At 55.2% G+C, this 17093-nt stretch overlaps 7 protein-coding genes across 7 annotated transcripts; 2 read left to right on the plus strand and 5 right to left on the minus strand.

Moving 5' to 3' along the window:
* Positions 1-313: 313 nt before the first annotated feature.
* On the minus strand, positions 314-2494 carry BGZ61DRAFT_451185 (WD40-repeat-containing domain protein). The gene has a single exon (XM_046245801.1). It carries the CDS (start codon positions 2197-2199, stop codon positions 613-615), a length of 1587 nt encoding a protein of 528 aa, XP_046104738.1. The 5' UTR covers positions 2200-2494; the 3' UTR covers positions 314-612.
* Positions 2495-2657: 163 nt separating this feature from the next.
* Positions 2658-5737, minus strand: BGZ61DRAFT_477687 (uncharacterized protein; the record flags this gene model as incomplete). The annotated part of the gene is made up of 2 exons (XM_046248931.1): positions 2658-5448; positions 5505-5737. The coding sequence occupies 2 exons, from the start codon at positions 5735-5737 to the stop codon at positions 2658-2660; spliced, it is 3024 nt and encodes a 1007-aa protein (XP_046104739.1).
* Positions 5738-7702: 1965 nt separating this feature from the next.
* Positions 7703-8763, minus strand: BGZ61DRAFT_236142 (GAF domain nucleotide-binding protein). The gene is made up of 5 exons (XM_046238277.1): positions 8650-8763; positions 8477-8581; positions 8408-8412; positions 8266-8345; positions 7703-8192 (listed from the first exon to the last, which is right to left on the minus strand). Exons 1-5 carry the CDS (start codon positions 8650-8652, stop codon positions 7834-7836), a joined length of 552 nt encoding a protein of 183 aa, XP_046104740.1. The 5' UTR covers positions 8653-8763; the 3' UTR covers positions 7703-7833.
* An 825-nt stretch (positions 8764-9588) lies between these two features.
* Positions 9589-10688, plus strand: BGZ61DRAFT_351690 (uncharacterized protein; the record flags this gene model as incomplete). Its single annotated transcript, XM_046240353.1, has 2 exons — positions 9589-10580; positions 10634-10688. The coding sequence occupies 2 exons, from the start codon at positions 9589-9591 to the stop codon at positions 10686-10688; spliced, it is 1047 nt and encodes a 348-aa protein (XP_046104741.1).
* Positions 10689-11503: 815 nt separating this feature from the next.
* BGZ61DRAFT_477690 (SCP2 sterol-binding domain-containing protein) lies at positions 11504-12095 on the plus strand (the record flags this gene model as incomplete). The annotated part of the gene is made up of 3 exons (XM_046248932.1): positions 11504-11519; positions 11613-11813; positions 11932-12095. The coding sequence occupies 3 exons, from the start codon at positions 11504-11506 to the stop codon at positions 12093-12095; spliced, it is 381 nt and encodes a 126-aa protein (XP_046104742.1).
* Positions 12096-12290: 195 nt separating this feature from the next.
* BGZ61DRAFT_477691 (uncharacterized protein) lies at positions 12291-13615 on the minus strand (the record flags this gene model as incomplete). Its single annotated transcript, XM_046248933.1, has 6 exons — positions 12291-12399; positions 12452-12631; positions 12681-12766; positions 12814-12842; positions 12879-13430; positions 13492-13615. 6 exons carry the CDS (start codon positions 13613-13615, stop codon positions 12291-12293), a joined length of 1080 nt encoding a protein of 359 aa, XP_046104743.1.
* A 188-nt stretch (positions 13616-13803) lies between these two features.
* On the minus strand, positions 13804-15493 carry BGZ61DRAFT_236205 (putative voltage-gated K channel beta subunit). The gene is made up of 3 exons (XM_046238278.1): positions 14970-15493; positions 14754-14908; positions 13804-14694 (listed from the first exon to the last, which is right to left on the minus strand). The coding sequence occupies exons 1-3, from the start codon at positions 15085-15087 to the stop codon at positions 13927-13929; spliced, it is 1041 nt and encodes a 346-aa protein (XP_046104744.1). The 5' UTR covers positions 15088-15493; the 3' UTR covers positions 13804-13926.
* Positions 15494-17093: the final 1600 nt, after the last annotated feature.

Raw genomic sequence — 17093 nt, forward strand, 5'->3', positions numbered from 1 at the left:
GTTTCAGCCCTCATGCAGACGGTCGCTCTGTTGACCGCCGGTTGACGCCGTGAGGATGCCGTGTAAAGGCGATTCAGGTGAGACGAAAGCCGGATACCCGTTGAACAAATGGCCAATTCCCTCTTTCATGGGACACTTGATTCACTCCTAGGGCAAGGGTGACGTAGTCGCTGGTGGAATACCTAGCATGGCGGTCCATCGAGCATGACTTGCCGATTCTCATGCACGTTGGTTAGGACAATATCGGCCCAAGCGATTGGGGCCACAATTGCAAGCAAGCAAGCACCAATAGATCAGTTCATACACTTCAAGGCCAGCCAGTCGGAACGGCCCATGACGCACAAGACGGATCATGATATTGTGGACAATTGTGTGCTTTATTGGTTTCCATAGCCCCTCTACCACGCTACCGTGCCGACCGATCACCGACTGCACCACCCTGCGACACAGCTTGGTGTTTGATGCCGCTGCATCTGCAAGCCTGATATCACGTCCACGTCCTTGTCCTCGTCCTCGTCCAAAGACTCCCTGTTTTTGAAATCCGCCTGAACGCCACCGCAATGCAAAGCAACCCAACACCCGGGATATACAATTCGCCGAATCCGCCGTTCCTTAGAGGATCCCAACCATCAAGCTCTCGAGCATGCCTCCGGTCTGGCACGCCACCTGCGCTCGTTCGACCTCAACCTTAACTCTACGGTGCAGGGTACGGAAACCTTCGTGAAGTTCCGCCGACCCGCCGACGAGCTCGGCGTACAGGTCAAGCAGGTGGAGGCCAACCTCGACGCACACACTGACGTACCTGGGGTCGAAGATGTGGCTGCAGACCCATTTCAGGATTGGCTGGACTGTGTGTTCGTCCCGTGATTCCAGGGCATCTCGCAACGCGCTGCGATGGCGGAGGGCGAGAAGAAGAGTGAGAACGTTGAGCGGCGAGTGCTCTGGCGAGTACTTGTCGAGGACCTGGTCAAGCGCACGCGCGTACCGGGCATGACGCAGGTCGCTCTGCCATGGCCGTTCTTTCTTCTTAAACGTGCGAGGTTCATTCGCGATGACCACATCGGCTCCCTCGCCGACCATGTCAAGTCGCTTAGCGGCCGTGACGCGACGCTTGCGCTTCTTCTTCTTGGCATCGTGTGACTCGATGGTTCCGGCCACAAGCGCGGACATCTCCTTCTCGCGCTCGGCTTCTCGGTTGGCTTCAAGGCCAGTGAGGCGGGTACGGAGGCTGAGGACACCAGACTGCATACCAACGGCAAGGTGACGGTCGCTGGACTCGGGGTCATCGCTTGAGGGGATGACCTTGACCGACAGGACAGGAGATTGGTACTTGGTGCTCGAAACGACGTTCCAGCCAGTTGTCTCGAAAACTTTTACGTGACCTTCCAGGCCACCACTGACGAGCCGTCGGCCATTGGAAGCAAGGCTCAGCGAGGTAACGGTCTTTTGGTGGTTGGTGATCATGTGCAGAGGCCGGGCAGCAACCAGGTCGAGGACGCTGATAGAGTTCTCGGCCGCGGCCAGGACGGTCGTTCCCGAGGGCATCGACAGCACATCCTCAACCGGCGCGGCATGCTTGAAGGTCATGACAGCGCTGTTGCTTCCTGTCCTAGGATCCCAGAGCTTCACCGTGGAATCGTAGCTACCCGAGATAATCATATTCGACATGGTGCCAGGCATGAAGTTTGCGGATCGGACGTAATCGCCGTGGCCAACGAAAGTCGAGGTAGGATCATTGGTGGTGAGATCCCACAGGCGGACCGTCTTGTCATCGCTCGCGCTCAGGAGAGTGGTAAGTTCGGTCGGCGAGAACTTGGTCGTCCAGACCGGCTGCTTGTGCGTGGCCCACGTCTTGAGAATCGCCCTCGAGTTGACGTCAAAGACCTGCATCTTGCCGGAGTCGTCACCAGCAACCAGCACGCGGCCGTCCTTCCGGATCTCTCCGCTGCGCGCAACATCGCCGAAGCGCGTGATGGTCTTGAGCAGCTTGCGCGTCCGGTTCGAGTAGATCTGGATGCGGGTGCCCGTCGTGACAGCAAACGAGTCGCTGTTGGACGAGATGTGGACGACGGGGTATGCGGTCGGCGACGTGATCAGGAGCTGGTTCTTGAACGTCTTCCAGTAGCGCTGCTCTGCTGTGACCGGCGTCGGCCCCGCGGGCAGCTTGAGCTGTGGGAGAGGGCCCACCTGAGCTGCCATTGTTCGTGATGGTGAAGGCTGGTGTTCGGTGGTGGTTGTTCGAGTTCAATGGGACTTGCAACGGGACTTGGCTGTGATATTTTTTTTTCTCTGCGATAAGATTAGAATGGTTTGGGATGGCTGGCAGCGGAAGTCCACCGCGGGGCACCCAAAAGCATGCACCTTATTGGTTTAGCGCTATGCTCTGCTGCACACCCAGCTCCAACCCAACTGTAATGTGGTGTTCTCCAGGGCAACACAAAAAGAGGATTAAACATGTCAGGCTTGAGAAAAGAAAATGCCAATTGAAGTGACGGATGATGAATTATTTAGGCGATGGTAACCAGCCTATCTATCCGATTGTACAATGCTCCCCTAATCCAGAACCCTCTGTATAGTAATAACGCCATTGAACCGTTCCGTTGATCTATATAATACACTTCACTTCACTTCATCCACTGCTCATTGCTTTCATTTCTTCAATAACCGCCTCTTCGTCGTGATCTACCCGTCCCAATGTCAATGTTTTGCATTTCCTCCATCAATGCGAGCTCGTTGCCACCACCGATTGCTCCGCTCATAAGCGGAAGTGGCACTTTCGCCGGAACCGGGGGCCCAGAGCCATATTGCGGTGCTCGATTCTCATTTTGTTGGTCCCAGGTACTTGCACGTGGCAGACCTCGGGTTGGGGTGTATGAGCTCTGCCTGTGTTGGTAATTATCTGGGGAAATTGGTGCCAGAGGGCTGACCGCCGCCGGAGACGGCCCCGCAGAAGCTGGATTGCGCTTTTGAAGGCGAGTCCGGCCTGCGCTCGCAGGGGGTGTGCGAGGCTCATCGGGAGTACCGTAGGGCAGAGTAGCCGACATCGAATGTCGACCAGATCGAGGAATCCTCCGAGTGCTGGGTGGGAGAGGCTGCGCTCCGGAGAGGGCCGGCCTTGATCGTGGCTCCGGTTGATCCTGCTGCTTCGCCTCCGGCTCCGGCGCCCATGACTCGATAGGTAAGTGGTCAGAAGGGTCAACTTCCCGTCCATCATAAGTAATGATCTTTTTCGGCTCCGTTTTCATGAAATCCGGCGCAGGGCTAGTCCCATCCCTGGAGGATACAAGGCTGGGATTCAGCTCATCGTACGAGTCGGGTCCGAATGGAATTGCAGATAACCTCCTGGCCTCTGTTGGAGGGGGAATGGGACTGACCGACTTCCGTCGGATCGTGTGCTGGGGGTTGGGGCTGGTTCGGGGATCGGGACTGGTCCGAGGATCAGGGGATATGCCTCGAGAGTGCGTCACCGGTTGCTCGGATCCAGTATTGTACGCGATAGCACGTCGATCGTATTTCGTTAGGGCATAGCTCTGAGAAGCGTCCGGGGAATCACCATATCCTTGATCGCCGTATCCTTGGTAGGACTCGGTTCGTGCGCGGCCTCGTGGAGGCGTTGACACACTCTGTGAGTGATGTCGCCCGCGGCGATCTTCGTAGATGAGATCCGTTACCTCCTGCGAGAGGCTTGGGTCTAGCCCTGGGACGAGAGATGCTGGCATCCCAGGCATTCCATGACTGGATGAGCTTTGTATTTGCCGCGTTTCCAGTTCCATTCTGTGACCTGAATGTTGACTCTGGCTGCTATGCGAATTGTACGAGATTTGGCCCGGGCTTTTAGAAATCTCCCGAGCATGGACGGAGGAATGATGAGGGACGATCTGGTACTGATTCTGCTCGTGCCCCGGACTTCGAGAGTAGTCTCGGCCATGCGACGGGGATGCAGCTACCATTTGGTATGAGTTCTGATCCTGACCTGGGCTTCGAGAGTAGTCTCGGCCATGGGATGGAGATGCGGCCACCATTTGATAAGAATTCTGGTCCTGTCCAGGGCTTCGTGAGTAGTCACGACCATGGGATGGAGACGCAGCGACCATTTGATAATCCTGATCATGCCCCGAGCTCCGAGAGAAGCCACGGTCACGGGATTTAGATACAGCAACCATTTGATATGGATTCTGGTCTTGGTATTCATGGGCTTGCTGCGAGGGCGAATAATCCTCTCGGAATGGAGAGCCACCTGGTGATCGACTCAGGTTGAGAGGAGCCGGGCTCGGAACCTTATCAAACAGCTCGTCTTGCTGTTGGATCCGACTTTGCCTGTAGTTATTCGGGTGCTCCGGTACGTCCTCCACGGTGGGTTGCATGGATCGGTAATGAGGATCATAGTTCGCGTCGTAGGAACTATGCCTGGGCGAAGTATCGTAATTCTGAGCCACAAGCGCAGTCGAGGGGGCCGAGTCGTAGCCTCGAAATGTTGGTCGACCCGGGTATGATGGCATCGAGTGTCTGTGAGCTTCGCTCCTCAAAACATCATGCCTCATGGGGTGCGAGGGCTTGGGCGGCGACGCATCGAAGGTGTTTCTAGGCACAAGCTCCTGGCCTCCGCTGTTGTGTCTGCTTCGATGCGCCGGTGGCGGTGGTGGACGTTCCTCTTCCATAGGGGGGAACTGTCTAGGGTCATCCATAGGCGGTGCGTCGTAGACATCTTGCGGAGGGGCAAACTGGCCCCGATGATCCATCTGCTCCGGCTGTTGACTGGGGTATTTTGGGCTGTAATCCCGATCTTCGAGATGTCGTGGGGATGCCTCGTACGAAGGGTTCATCGAACGGCGAGCCCCACGTGGTACCTCTCGAGGCGCCTCATTGCGCGTGGGGGTGACATACTCCTGCGGGGTCCCTCCATGAGGCGACGGGGAGTGATGCTCTGGGTGACGGGTTCGATGCGAGGGTGGTGTGTGATATTCGACCGCCTGCAGCGGCGATTGATTGGCAACGAAATTTCCTTGGGAGGCCTGTTTGGCATGTGCCCGAGGTGGCGGGGTGTTTTGTTCGGGCGCTGGAGGGGCAGCTATTGCGGCTGGGGCAGGAGGCGCTTCGCCGGTGACGGGGTCAGATGGTAGAGGGCGCCTTTTCACAGGGGTCCTCTGCTTGACGGAGCCGTGCTCTGACTCGGCAGAAGCGGACTGCTTGGGCTTCACTGCTACAGGCTTCTCGGGTTTGGGCCGTGAGTCGTAGTAGGTGATTTCGATTCTGATCTCGCCGGCGTATTTTCCTCGGCAGCTGAGGGTCTGCCAAACATCTCTCTGGCCGCCGCCGGGGATGATGATGCCTCTGAGGTCAATCCACGATTCGCCGATCAGGTCGGTCTTCTTATCTTCGGCAAAGACGGAGATCTTGAGCTGGTAGTAATCGGGGGAGTCGTGGACGGTGAACCGGAGTTCCTGGTCCCTAGAGATATGATCAGTTGGAGCTCAGCCAAGTAAGCAAACAACATGAAGCCTTACCATTTCGGCGTCTGTCCGCCGCGGACATCAGTCGTAGTCTTCTTTGCCTCCTTGCCTAGCCTGGCAGCACAGTAGGGGTCCTGCTTGCCGATGGTCTTTCGGTTGGGCAGGTTCTTTGCTCGATCGACGATAGCAACGAGGGTTCCGACAATAGGCCCATCGACGGTCATGTCGGCAAAGATGCCCGCGGTATGAACCCCATTGAGGGGGTTGATCTTGGCTTTGGTCGCCATGATGGTGGTGTTCGCGCGCAGCACGAGTGGAGGGGGGTCGTGGAGTTCAAGGTGGGTTGTTTACATCGGCGGAACCCGTCTATCTCCAACTCGGCCGTTGGCGGTAAAGAACGACAATGGGTTTGTTTGCTGCAGAAGACGGAGAGAAGGACCGTCAGGGCAAACAAAGAATACTAATAAGAACAACAATAATAAACGAAGGGAGCCCAGAAAGGTTGGAAACGGCCAGACAATGAGGGAGGGCGTGGGGAGAGAACGGGACCGGGGAATGGATGCAGGAAAGACAAGACAAGACGAGAGGCGGCGCGGCGACGGGATAGAATGAGCTGCAGTAGTTAGTTAGTACAGGACTGGACCAAAGCCAGCCGTAGGAGGCAATGTTGTTGCGAGAATGAGGGATGAATGGAGGGATGGAGGGGCCTTGTTTCGCGGCCGGCGCGTGCAACGGGTCCGGATGTCGTAGCGTTGTATAGCCCAGGCTTGCGTGTGGTTGGGGGCTGAAAGCGGTATAGAGCGGGATAGAGGCTGCCTGCGCAGCGGTGCAGTGGGCCTTTGCGGGAGGCTGGGCTGAAAACGGGGGGGCTGGCGCGCGGTGCGGCAGGGGTTGCGGCGGGCTGTTGGAACTCTGAGGGAGCCTCCACCTACTGAGCTACAGGGGGAGCTACAGGGAAGCTTCTTAGTCCCAGGGGCGCTGCCAGGGCGTCGACGCGGCGGGTCGCCTTTGGGTGCCCGTTGGCTGTCAGCGTGGCCAGTCGCCAGCGTTGACATCAGGGGATTGGCGAAGATGGGATGGGACGGGCACCACAACAATATCAAGGGCACACCAAGGGCACGCACGCCACGGCACACCACGAGGATCCATCAATAGGAGCCAGGGAAATCGGACATGCCGGGCCCTGATTCGCCCAGCCGAGCCCGGCATTCAGAGCTCGCATCACCCCCCGTGAGCTTAACTTGGGAATAAAGATACGGATGTCACAACCCGAAGGATCCATCCCTCGCGAATGGCGAGACGTGCACCGCCATGCTGCTTCGCAACCCGAGTGCGCGTACAAACCTACAGCGTCTGCGAAGTACACATGGCAGCTGAAAAGCTTGCTCACAGCCACAGCGAATGCGAGAAACGAGCAATTAATAATCCCGAGCCTCCGGGCACTTGCGATTGCCAAGGCCTGCGCTGACGACTCCTCGTAACGGCAACCTGTAGCCTGGCGTCTGGTTTTTTTCTTTCTTCTCTTCGGGCCTTGGACTTAACGCTCAACGGCTATGGACCTGTGGCATCCGAATTGGCGCCAGAGAATGGAGACTGGTCGCGTAGCCTAGGAAACACAACGACACCGACGCTCACAGGCCCGCCATCAGCTGCGAGAGATGACCCGATCTCGATTCTGTGGGGGAGAGTGGATGGGAAGGCTCTGTTCGCACGCAAGTCACCGGGGTCCACGAGCTCCACCGCTGTTGATTAGGCCCCAAGTTTCGAGCTTAGCCGTGTCCTTGGCGACGATGAGTTTGCATGCAAAAAGATCAGACAGACCACAGAGCGAGCGAGTGTCTCTGGACCCTGAGCAGCTGGAGATCGGTTGCAATGCAAAGGACACCAGGGCTCGCAAGACATGATGACAGCCAGCGACCATCAGTATCACCGAGTCAGATCAAAATTGTCATGTCTCCAATCCGCGGGAGAGGAACCATTGGACCGTCGCTCCCGATGACGATTGTTGCTATGGGAGACAGAGCCCCATTCCATGGTATCGGCATCGTTTGAAGCTAGGCACGCCGCAGCTGCAGAGACCCATCCTCAGCTTCGGTAACTGGTCTCACGTTTCGCGGCACATTGTTCTCCAGGGCGCACTTATTATGCAGGTTTCACCTGTGAGGGTTTCCAGAACTAGCGGAACCGGGACACCCTGTTTGCGAACGCAAGCAGTAAAACTGTGTCTCGAGATAGCCTCATCCTGGGTCAGTCACTGTGTTCATGTCCACAGGATTCATCCGAGACACTAACATCACCATGAGTCACTTTAGTCATGGAAGAGACACAAGGCATCCGGAAAGAATGCGAACAGGGATTGATGTGCATTTTGGATAGCCTTCGGCTACCAGTCGCAGCTCTTCGCAAGCAGCGCCGCCAGGTCCTCGAGGTGCGCCTTGTCAACGTCATCAAACCCGTCCAACACGGCACAGTCGATGTCGATGATCGCCACCACCTTCTTCTCGCCGTCGCCCCCGGGCTGCTCGACCAGAATCGGCACTACAATCTCGCTCTTGCTATCCCCATCGCAAGCTATGTGCCCCGGGAAGCTCTCCACGTCCCTGACCAGCTGGGTGGTCCCTGTCTGTGCCGCCGTCCCGCACACTCCTTTCCCGAACTGGATGGTCTGGCAGGCTACCTTGCCGTGGAAGGGTCCAAGGATGAGCTGTGGCTGCTGAGATGACTTGTCTAACACGTAGAAACCTATAAGTGAAGTTGTTGTCTGGTTACCGTCATGTCGAGAGAAGAATTGATATGGTCAGAGTTCGTCACCCACCTGCCCAGTTCACGTTATTGCTCGGTGCACCCAACGATTTGTAAGCATGCCACAAAAGAGATGCAGCGTTTGCGAGGTTGCTAGGGCTTCATCAGACACACCCTTAAGGAGTCATAAATTCGGGCCAAAAATGAACACTCACCAAACCTGGAGAAAAAACGTGTGAGCCAGAAATTCAACAATGACAGTAGGGGAATAAGAAAAAACGAACCCAGTTGCGCTGGCCAATGAAGAGACCCTCGGCCTGCATCAGAACCTGTTCGTAGGCATCCTGCTTTGTGACGCCGTCGGCGAAGTTGGATGCATCCGCGTGAACCTGCATCATCGTGAGCTCTGTGCCCAAGCCTTCCACAGTTGGGGATGTCACAGGCCAGTAGCTCATACCATTGTGTCTCGTCTCAAAACCAGGTAACCTTTTTACAGAAGATGTCAAGCTCTGCTTCTAGCTGCGGCGCTGATGGGTTGCGTTTGGACGATTATGAGAGCTGGCGCATCAGAATCCAATTTTTTGTTGAAATTATGATGGCTTCCTACTCCCTGCTATTAAATTACTAACAGTGACAGAACCACCCCGCAAAGCCCCGGCTGCCATGCCATTTTAGCGGTATTGATGTCAACGTTTATGTCCAAGCGACCCAAATTCGCCGAGAGATTCGACAAAGGACGGAAATATATTCACGTTACCCCAAAACATGTTTCAAGTTCAAAAAGCCATTTGTCACATATGCAAGTTGAGCGGCGAAGTAGTTCGTCTCACACTCAAGCATCCGTCTAAAGCCATCAATTCGGGGTTAGTTACCTAGCATCATAAAGAATTTACAGGCCCCGTGCGGCTCCATATGTTCCTACGAATTCTATCAAATCAGAGATTCCGGTTTGAGAGCCAGCTCTAAGCACTAAGGTCCCAGAACGGCAGTCGTAATTTTCTACAGGGCAAGCCGGAGCCTTTTTCCTGCGACGCTGGTGATGATGGGTCGATTACCCATAATTCCAAGTCTATGATGCATACAAATTCTCCATGTTTCAATAATTCATTCCACTTTGGCACTCTGCAAGTGGCAACCTGCACGGAATAATTGGGTCGAATCAATACATGCCTTCAGTCACTCGCGAGAAGCGTTCGTCGTGAGCACGCCAGTTGACGCTGGCAAGCGGACTTGGGGCGATTCCGGCCCAGGTACCTCCGAGCTTGGCCCCGGGGCGGTTCCCGAAGCTACCGATTCTCCGGAGCCAATGACGCACCTCGCTGGCTTCCATTTGGTGCTGCCAGCATCGAGGTTCTCCTCCATCTCCATCCTCACATCGACCATACCCACCGATGCCATGAGCTGCCGAACGCCATGGAGGCACTTTGCGTACGCTCCGCGCCGACACGGTCATAGCATCGGCAATTGGCCCTCGAGCCTCTATGCGCCGGCCTCGAAACCCCCGCCCATTCTCACCACAGCGCAGTCGCGATTCATCCACAATGACGGCCCCAAGACGTCCAATCCGCTCGTCAACCCGCCTGCCGTGTCCCGACCGCCACCGCTCACGCTGCCGCGCCGCAGAGACTACGAGTCGGCCCCGAAATACTACTTTGAGCTGGGAAAGGGCTACCTGAGGTTCTACAAGGACGGCTTGAAGAATGTCTTGGCGAGCCGCCGCCTTCTCCGCGAGAAGCTCAAGCGGACCCCCGCTGACGACCGACCCTCGATATTCAGACCACACTACGTCCCGCGGACATTTTCGCGAGCCGATTGGGTCCTTCTATGGCGGGTGCGCCACGACATGATCCGTCTCCCCCTCTTCGGACTCATGCTCATCGTCATTGGTGAATTTACTGTCCTGGTGGTTGCCTATGTCGACCACTTGGTGCCATACACCTGCAGGATACCGACGCAAATCTTTGCGGCTCTTGAGAAGGGCGAGCAGCGCCGAAAAGCCGCTTTTGACGAGTTCGAGAGCAAGTACCCCCACGGCGTCCTCAGTCCCCGAGTCACCCAGGACGTGGCTCGCTCTCACGTCCTCAAGAGCCTGCACATCAGCGGTGGAATATGGGACAAGCTAGGCTTCACGCCGCCGGGGATGTGGCAGGCCAAGGGCATATATCGCATGGCATACCTGGAGGGCGACGACAAGAACATTATCGAGGACGGCGGGCCAACAGGGCTCGAGTACGACGAGTTGCGACTTGCCTGCGCGGATCGCGGCATCGATACCCTGGGGAAGAGCGAGACGGAGTTGCGGAGCTGGTTTGGCGACTGGTTGCGATTGACGGCAGCAGAGGATATCGTGGAGAGGAGACGGCGGATGGCGGTGTTGCTCCTGACCAGGTACGTATTTGCGAAGCGAAGACCAGGGGGAGCTCGAAGCTAACTATTTACAGACCCGAGAACTGGCCGCAGCATCGAGACTTTGGCGTGCCTGAGTGGCAGTTGTAAGGAATGAAAAAGGGATAAAGATGTAGTTGACGGTTGGAGCGAAGGGGAGAGCGCCGCCACAGAGATTCTCGCTCTCCAAAATGTGTAACATGATTTGCTGGGTATTCGGTATCCCATCTACTCATCTCCCGGTGATGTAATATCACAATGTATATATAATGCAACTCCCATAAATATGACGCTTTTTTTCTTCTTCCCTAACCATCTTTTACTGTGATTAATGTGATTAATGTGCTGCATGTGCCATTTAAACCCCATTAGGTCCATGTTTCCGAGGTTCGCAAGCGTGCACGTGGACAGCTTCCAGGACAGTTGGGTGGGTTACATGCTCGGCCCTGCACCTGACCAGAGGACCATCAGCCCTGAATAATGAATGCAATAGGCAGGAAAGTACGGACGGTTACGATCCGGGCTGCTGGAGGGGGGTTCCGTTGGTTCAACGTTAATCCGAGCCATGGCGGTCCCTTAGATCCAGTCTCCAGAAGGCGTTTCGGAGTTGTCTTGGGGGCCCTTTGTGGAACAGGTGGGAAAAGGCCGTCGGCCGTCGCACATGATGTCAGCTTCCGTGCTCCGTCGCCGAGGCTCGCATCACATGCAACGACCCCGGAAATCCGCCAACCCGCCAACGGCCAACCCCAGGAAACACGGCTTCTCGCATTTAAACACGGCCAATTCCCCCACACATTTCCCTTTTGCATCCTCATACCGCCCTGTCTGGAACATTACCCCTGTGTGTCCAAATCTCGCATTGCCTATTCCCAGATCTTCGTCTCCGCTCGATCCGCGATCCAGTCCAGCGCCTCTCCAACGCCACCATGTCTCTCAAGAACGGTGCGTACATCCGCCATCATGACTCGGCGCAAACCCGCCCCCGCCTCCCCCCCAAGACTTGACGTGAACTGACGCAATCCTTTCGCTGCGCAGACAGCTTCCCCTCCTCGGCCGCCTTCGACGCCATCAACGCCGCCATCAATGCCAGCGACGCGGACCGCCAGGACGCCATCAAGCAGGGCAAGGGCGTCTACGCCTTCAAGCTCAAGAACAAGGCTGGCGAGGAAGCGAGCTGGCACATCGACCTCAAGGAGTCAGGCAAGGTCGCCGCTGGCCTTGGCGAGAAGCCTACCGGTATGTACGCCCAACTACTCAAGGACAAGGCCGTTTTTCGAGTCCTCATTTGTTTGCGCTCTGCGGCGCATTCCTTGACTTGAAAAGTCCGCTGGCTAACACGCACGTGTCTACGCAGTCACCCTCTCACTCTCTGACGAGAACTTCGGCAAGCTCGTCGCCGGCAAGGCCAACGCCCAGCGTCTCTTCATGTCGGGCAAGTTGAAGGTTGCGGGCGACGTCATGAAGGCGACCAAGCTGGACCCTATCCTGAAGAAGGCTCAGACCAAGGCCAAGTTGTGAGGAGAGTGCCACGTCCTCTTGTATGATATCACTTTGCTGTTTGTCACGGCTGTCATTGCTTGTATGCGAGTACATATAGACGAATACCACGCCTAGGCCGGTTCAAGACTGCTCATGATCCATATTCAACTGTCGATATTCTGTCGCAATGTGAACCAAAGGCAGGATACATAGCCATTCCTTCAATTTTGGTAATTAGATCAAGCCTGCCAGACCCCGAATTGCTGCCAAGGCTTCCTTCTGCACCTCGCGGACAATATCCCCAGCAGGCTGTGCCTTCTTCACAAGTCCAACACCGGCTCCCCTATTCACATCAGTAACCGCAACGACAATATCTTTTGACAGGTGTAACTTACGCCCAAGTACGAGTAATGCGGTCGGCTTCTTCTTCGGAGTAGTCCTCCTTCAAACTCTTCTGGCACTCTTCAAGCGATGCTCCCGCGAGAAACTTCTCATGGATAGACCCGATGATGGCTCGGCCGTCGTAGAGGGGACCCCAAAGGGTGCTTTTGGTGATTTGGTCATTGAATGGTGACCTAAATATCATCAACATTGAGGGTATATGAATTTAGGAAGTAGATGTACTTCAACGTCGACACTCCGCCATCGACGGCTTTAAGAATAGTTTCCTTTCGGAAGTCAGGGTACTTCGACTCAGGGGCAACGGTAAACTATACCCATCAGTTCAGTTCACATTCCATGGTTGAACGCCACTTACCTTTGTCCCCATCACCGCTGCATCCGCGCCTGTGAATAATTAGCAGTCAATTCAGCAGTGCTCACGACTCAGGTACACACCCAAGGCCAAGGCCGCAACCACACCCCTCCCGTCAGCAATACCTCCCGCAGCTACGAGCCCTATATCCTTTCCCTGAAACTCTTCATCAAGCATGCTCCTCACTTCTGGGACCAGTGTGACGATTCCCGTTCCTTGACGGAACTGGTGGCCGCCAGCATCGACTCCCTGAGCCACAAGTACATCTGCGCCATCCTTCACGGCCTCTCTCGCCGCCGCAACGTTTCCCACCTGGACAAATACGACAGGAGGTGGGTCGAGACCCTTGAGTCCCTTGATAATTGCCGGATGAGGCTTCAAGTCACCATCAGGTGCGAACAGCCATACCGCTGCAGGACGGTGCTTTGCAAGAACGGGCAGCGCCGTATCGGCAAAAGCAGTCATGGAGGCATCGCTGGTAATGAAGGCCGCACCGACTTGAATTGGACTGCTTGCCGGTAGGTCATCGCCAAGTAGGCCACGAGCCTCGCTCAGCTCAGCATCGAGCGCCGAGAGCTGGGGAGACTCGGTTCCGAGGTCCGCGATTGCCCCAATAAAACCTCAACGTACCATCAGCTTACATGTCTCTTGCGAAGTGCTTGCAGACTGGAATGGGAATACCTAAGCCACCGGCCTTGCTCACTTCAGTCGCAAGGCGCGGGGTCGCAGCCCCGGCCATGGGCGCGCTGATGATGAGGGGTGACGTGACCCACTGGAACCGACTTAGAAGCTTGGATGCGCTCATGATTGTGATGTGACGAGATGAAATTTGGGTTTGGTATTTTCTGAGCGAGAAAACACATATAAGCTGACGCAGTCGATGATCCCGCCGGATTAGTCGGTTGATGGGAGAGAGTTAAGTACCGGATTCTGATTTGTCATGGAATCGAAAGCTCCCACTTGCTCACTGCCTCTCAACAATTTTCGGTCAACATCCGCGCGTTGCTTGCATAATGGTTTGTGTATCTCCGAGGAGGGGTTTATTTCATATTTAGATATTATTCTAACCCATTTTTATTCTTCATATTCTGTCGTGTCCGGTCTGGAGGGGGCGGTTTAAAATCGCGGAGGCCAGGCCGGAGGCTTGTTGTTCAGAATAACATCAATCTCACTGAGGATCTCGGGAGTCAACTTGTCAACAAGAGCAACAGCCTTGACGTTCTCGTACACCTGCTCGGGGCTGCTGGCACCGGTGATGGCGCAGCTGACGTTCTTGTTGCTGAGCACCCAAGCGAGCGCGAGCTGGCTCTGGGGAACACCAAGCTTCTCGGCAATGGGCTGGAGCTTGTTGACCGTCTCGATGATGCCATCCCACTTCTCCTTGCCGGTGGTCTTCCACCAGCCGTTGATGAACTCGACTTGCGTCTGGGCGAAGCGAGAGTCGTCAGGGATACCGTCCTTGTACTTGCCCGAGAGGATTCCCTGCTTCATGGGCGAGAAGACAGTGAGGCCGAGGCCGACCTCACGGTATAGGTTGTCGTACTCCTTCTCCACCTTCTCACGATCCAGCATGTTGTAGGCCGGCTGCTCCATGACGGGGCCGATCAGGCCAAGTCTGTCGGCGACGCGCCAAGCCTGGGCAATCTCATCGGCGTTCCACTCAGAGGTACCCCAGTAAAAGGCCAGGCCCTGGTCAATGATGTGGTTGAAGCTACGAACAATCTCCTCCATGGGAGTCTGGCGATCGGGTCGGTGGGCGTAGATGAGGTCCACGTACTCGAGGTCGAGTCGCTTGAGGGCGAGCTTAGTACCCTCGACGATGTGCTTTCGCGAGAGGCCCTTGTTGTTGACGGGGTTGTTGCCAAAGGCACCGCCCCAGTAGATCTACCGAGGGAATATTGTCAGTTCGTGATTCCCTTAGATGGACTGAGTTGATATCTCACCTTTGTGGAAATAACCAGGTCGTTGCGCTTCCAGCCGAACTCTCGGATGGCCTCTCCCATGACGACCTCAGACTCTCCTTTGCCATAGACCTCGGCGCAGTCGAAGAAGTTAACACCACAGTCATAGGCGGCTTTCATACACTTGAAGGTGGCCTCTGTTGCAGATTATCAGCACTCGCACGTAAGATCTCTTGAGCTATATCGGGGAAGCCTCACGCTTATCGACGTGGCCACCGTAGGTGAGCCATCCGCCCAGGGCGATGGACGACACCTGGAGACCAGATCGGCCAAGGAACCGATAGGTCATGTCAGGGATACCCTCTGGCTTGGACATGGTGGCGGTGGTTATGTTGGAAGGGCTACTCGGGTGGAAAGTTGGATCACAGGAGAGGAAGAGTAAGAACTGAGCCTGACGAGATGATCAACATGATCCCCTCTCGAGGGCTTTATAGTTACTCCCGAAACAAGCAAATGGGCCGATAGCTTATGAATCTCATACCAGCAGCTCATGCGGGGCAATTGATACCCCTCCCCCACCTCACTCAAAACCGGCGACCGAGCGGTGACAGCAAACGAGTCCAGAGGTTGATGTCATGGTGTGAGCCGGTTGCCCAAAAGGAGCCGGTTTCGAGCCGGTTTCCGGTCGGGGATAACGGAGCGCTTGATTATACTACCCCCAAATCCTGTAAACACCACCTATCCCTACCGCAATTAGTCTCATTCAGTCATCCGGCGAGGAGTAATTCTCGCATTGGCCCCATAGAATATGCGGTAGTCTGCCGGCAGAGTGAGTTAGCTTGCATTGGTAATCCTATTTTCGGTGTTGTATCCCACCGAGCAGGGCGAGGACAGGTGGAGGTTTTGATTCGATACCGAAGTCGGCCGCACGACGCCATCCTGAGATATTATTGTAACCTAGCTTCACTGCTTATGGCTAGATCATCGTCGTGGGATGGGCGGTTGATGTCCTTGATCCAGACAAGGGCTGGTGAGGGGATGCTACCCTATACCAAGGGCTCGGCGTTGGTCGTGGAGCAGTACATCAAAAACCCAGACAACTTCACAATGGCGAGCAGCTACAGCCCGAGCCAATGTAAAATGGGATGTGTCATTCCATGTCTCCTTTGTTGATTTGGTGGTATATTGTCATATGACAAGTCAAGCTTGGTGGCTTGCCTAGGGTGGACTTGTCACTTCGACGAGCTTGAGACGCACTAGCAGCAACGTGGGCAGTAGATGTTGCATCGCAAGTGGTAGGATAATTCACCGCATGTATTTGTCTGATTGATCTACTCCTTTTCATGCTTGGTTTTGTCTTGTAAGCAATCCTATTGACGTTCCTTATTCCTCGCAATTACCACAATGACCAACTCTGCTTACTTGAAGGAGCTCTCACTAAGATGACGTTCATACATGGTTCAGCCCCTCGTACATAAACAATACGATATGGGATAAGCAATCGATGGCGCTTGTTGACATTCACAATTGGCCAGACTTAGACTGCAGTGTTGAATGAGGTGGGAGATGTGGCAATTTATTGGTTAACCATGTTAATGCACGTTGTGAGACAAAAGATTGGCGCTTGCCCCGGATATTACGAACTAAAAATGGGGACCAAATCTCCGAACGCGAAAACTGACCTGGTTCACCTTCTGTCCGAGCAAGGTGACTTCGCTGTAAGGGATATGAGAGTCAAGCACTGGAGTGCGGATGCGATCCGACACCCGAAGCCCTCCAGAGGCTGAATCAGGATTCACAGGTGCAGCTATGAACACACATATGTCTTGCCAATGCGATCGGTCCGTTAGGTTGGTGACTTAGACATGGTCAAGCCGCGCCAGTGTTCACTCTCCCTCATTATTGTTTGCGACAGGCTGCTGGGCAACACGGCCCGGACCAAACCTGACGGAACCCGGCCAAAGGGGATAGACGGCGTTGTACTGATGCAAACTGCACCGAGACGCCGTCCGTACGAGACGGTCGCCTGCGCAAAGACCCGTCAAAGCTTTCTCGGAGTTGCCCCTGGACCGTGGGTGGTTCAGGGTAACGGGATGCAACATGCAAGTAACGGAGCTGAAGTAAACGCCATAATAGCGACTGAGACAACGAGAGTGGGAGGTGTCAAGTGAAAGCTCAAGCCTTGAGTCTGGAAGGAGAGACATCACTCACATCACTGGCGCCACATGAATACGTAATGACGTTTAAGCTGGAGAGAAACATATGCTAGACTGTTGGAGATAAGCAGGGTAGACGGAGGATTTGAAAGTCAAATATCCCCTCTGGAAGGCAATTCCTTCATACCTGATGCCAATTGAATATGCGAATATTGTTGGTTGTCCA

The sequence above is a fragment of the Ilyonectria robusta genome, assembly GCF_021365365.1.
Source record: "Ilyonectria robusta strain PMI_751 chromosome Unknown BGZ61scaffold_9, whole genome shotgun sequence".
NCBI classification, from domain to species: domain Eukaryota; kingdom Fungi; phylum Ascomycota; class Sordariomycetes; order Hypocreales; family Nectriaceae; genus Ilyonectria; species Ilyonectria robusta.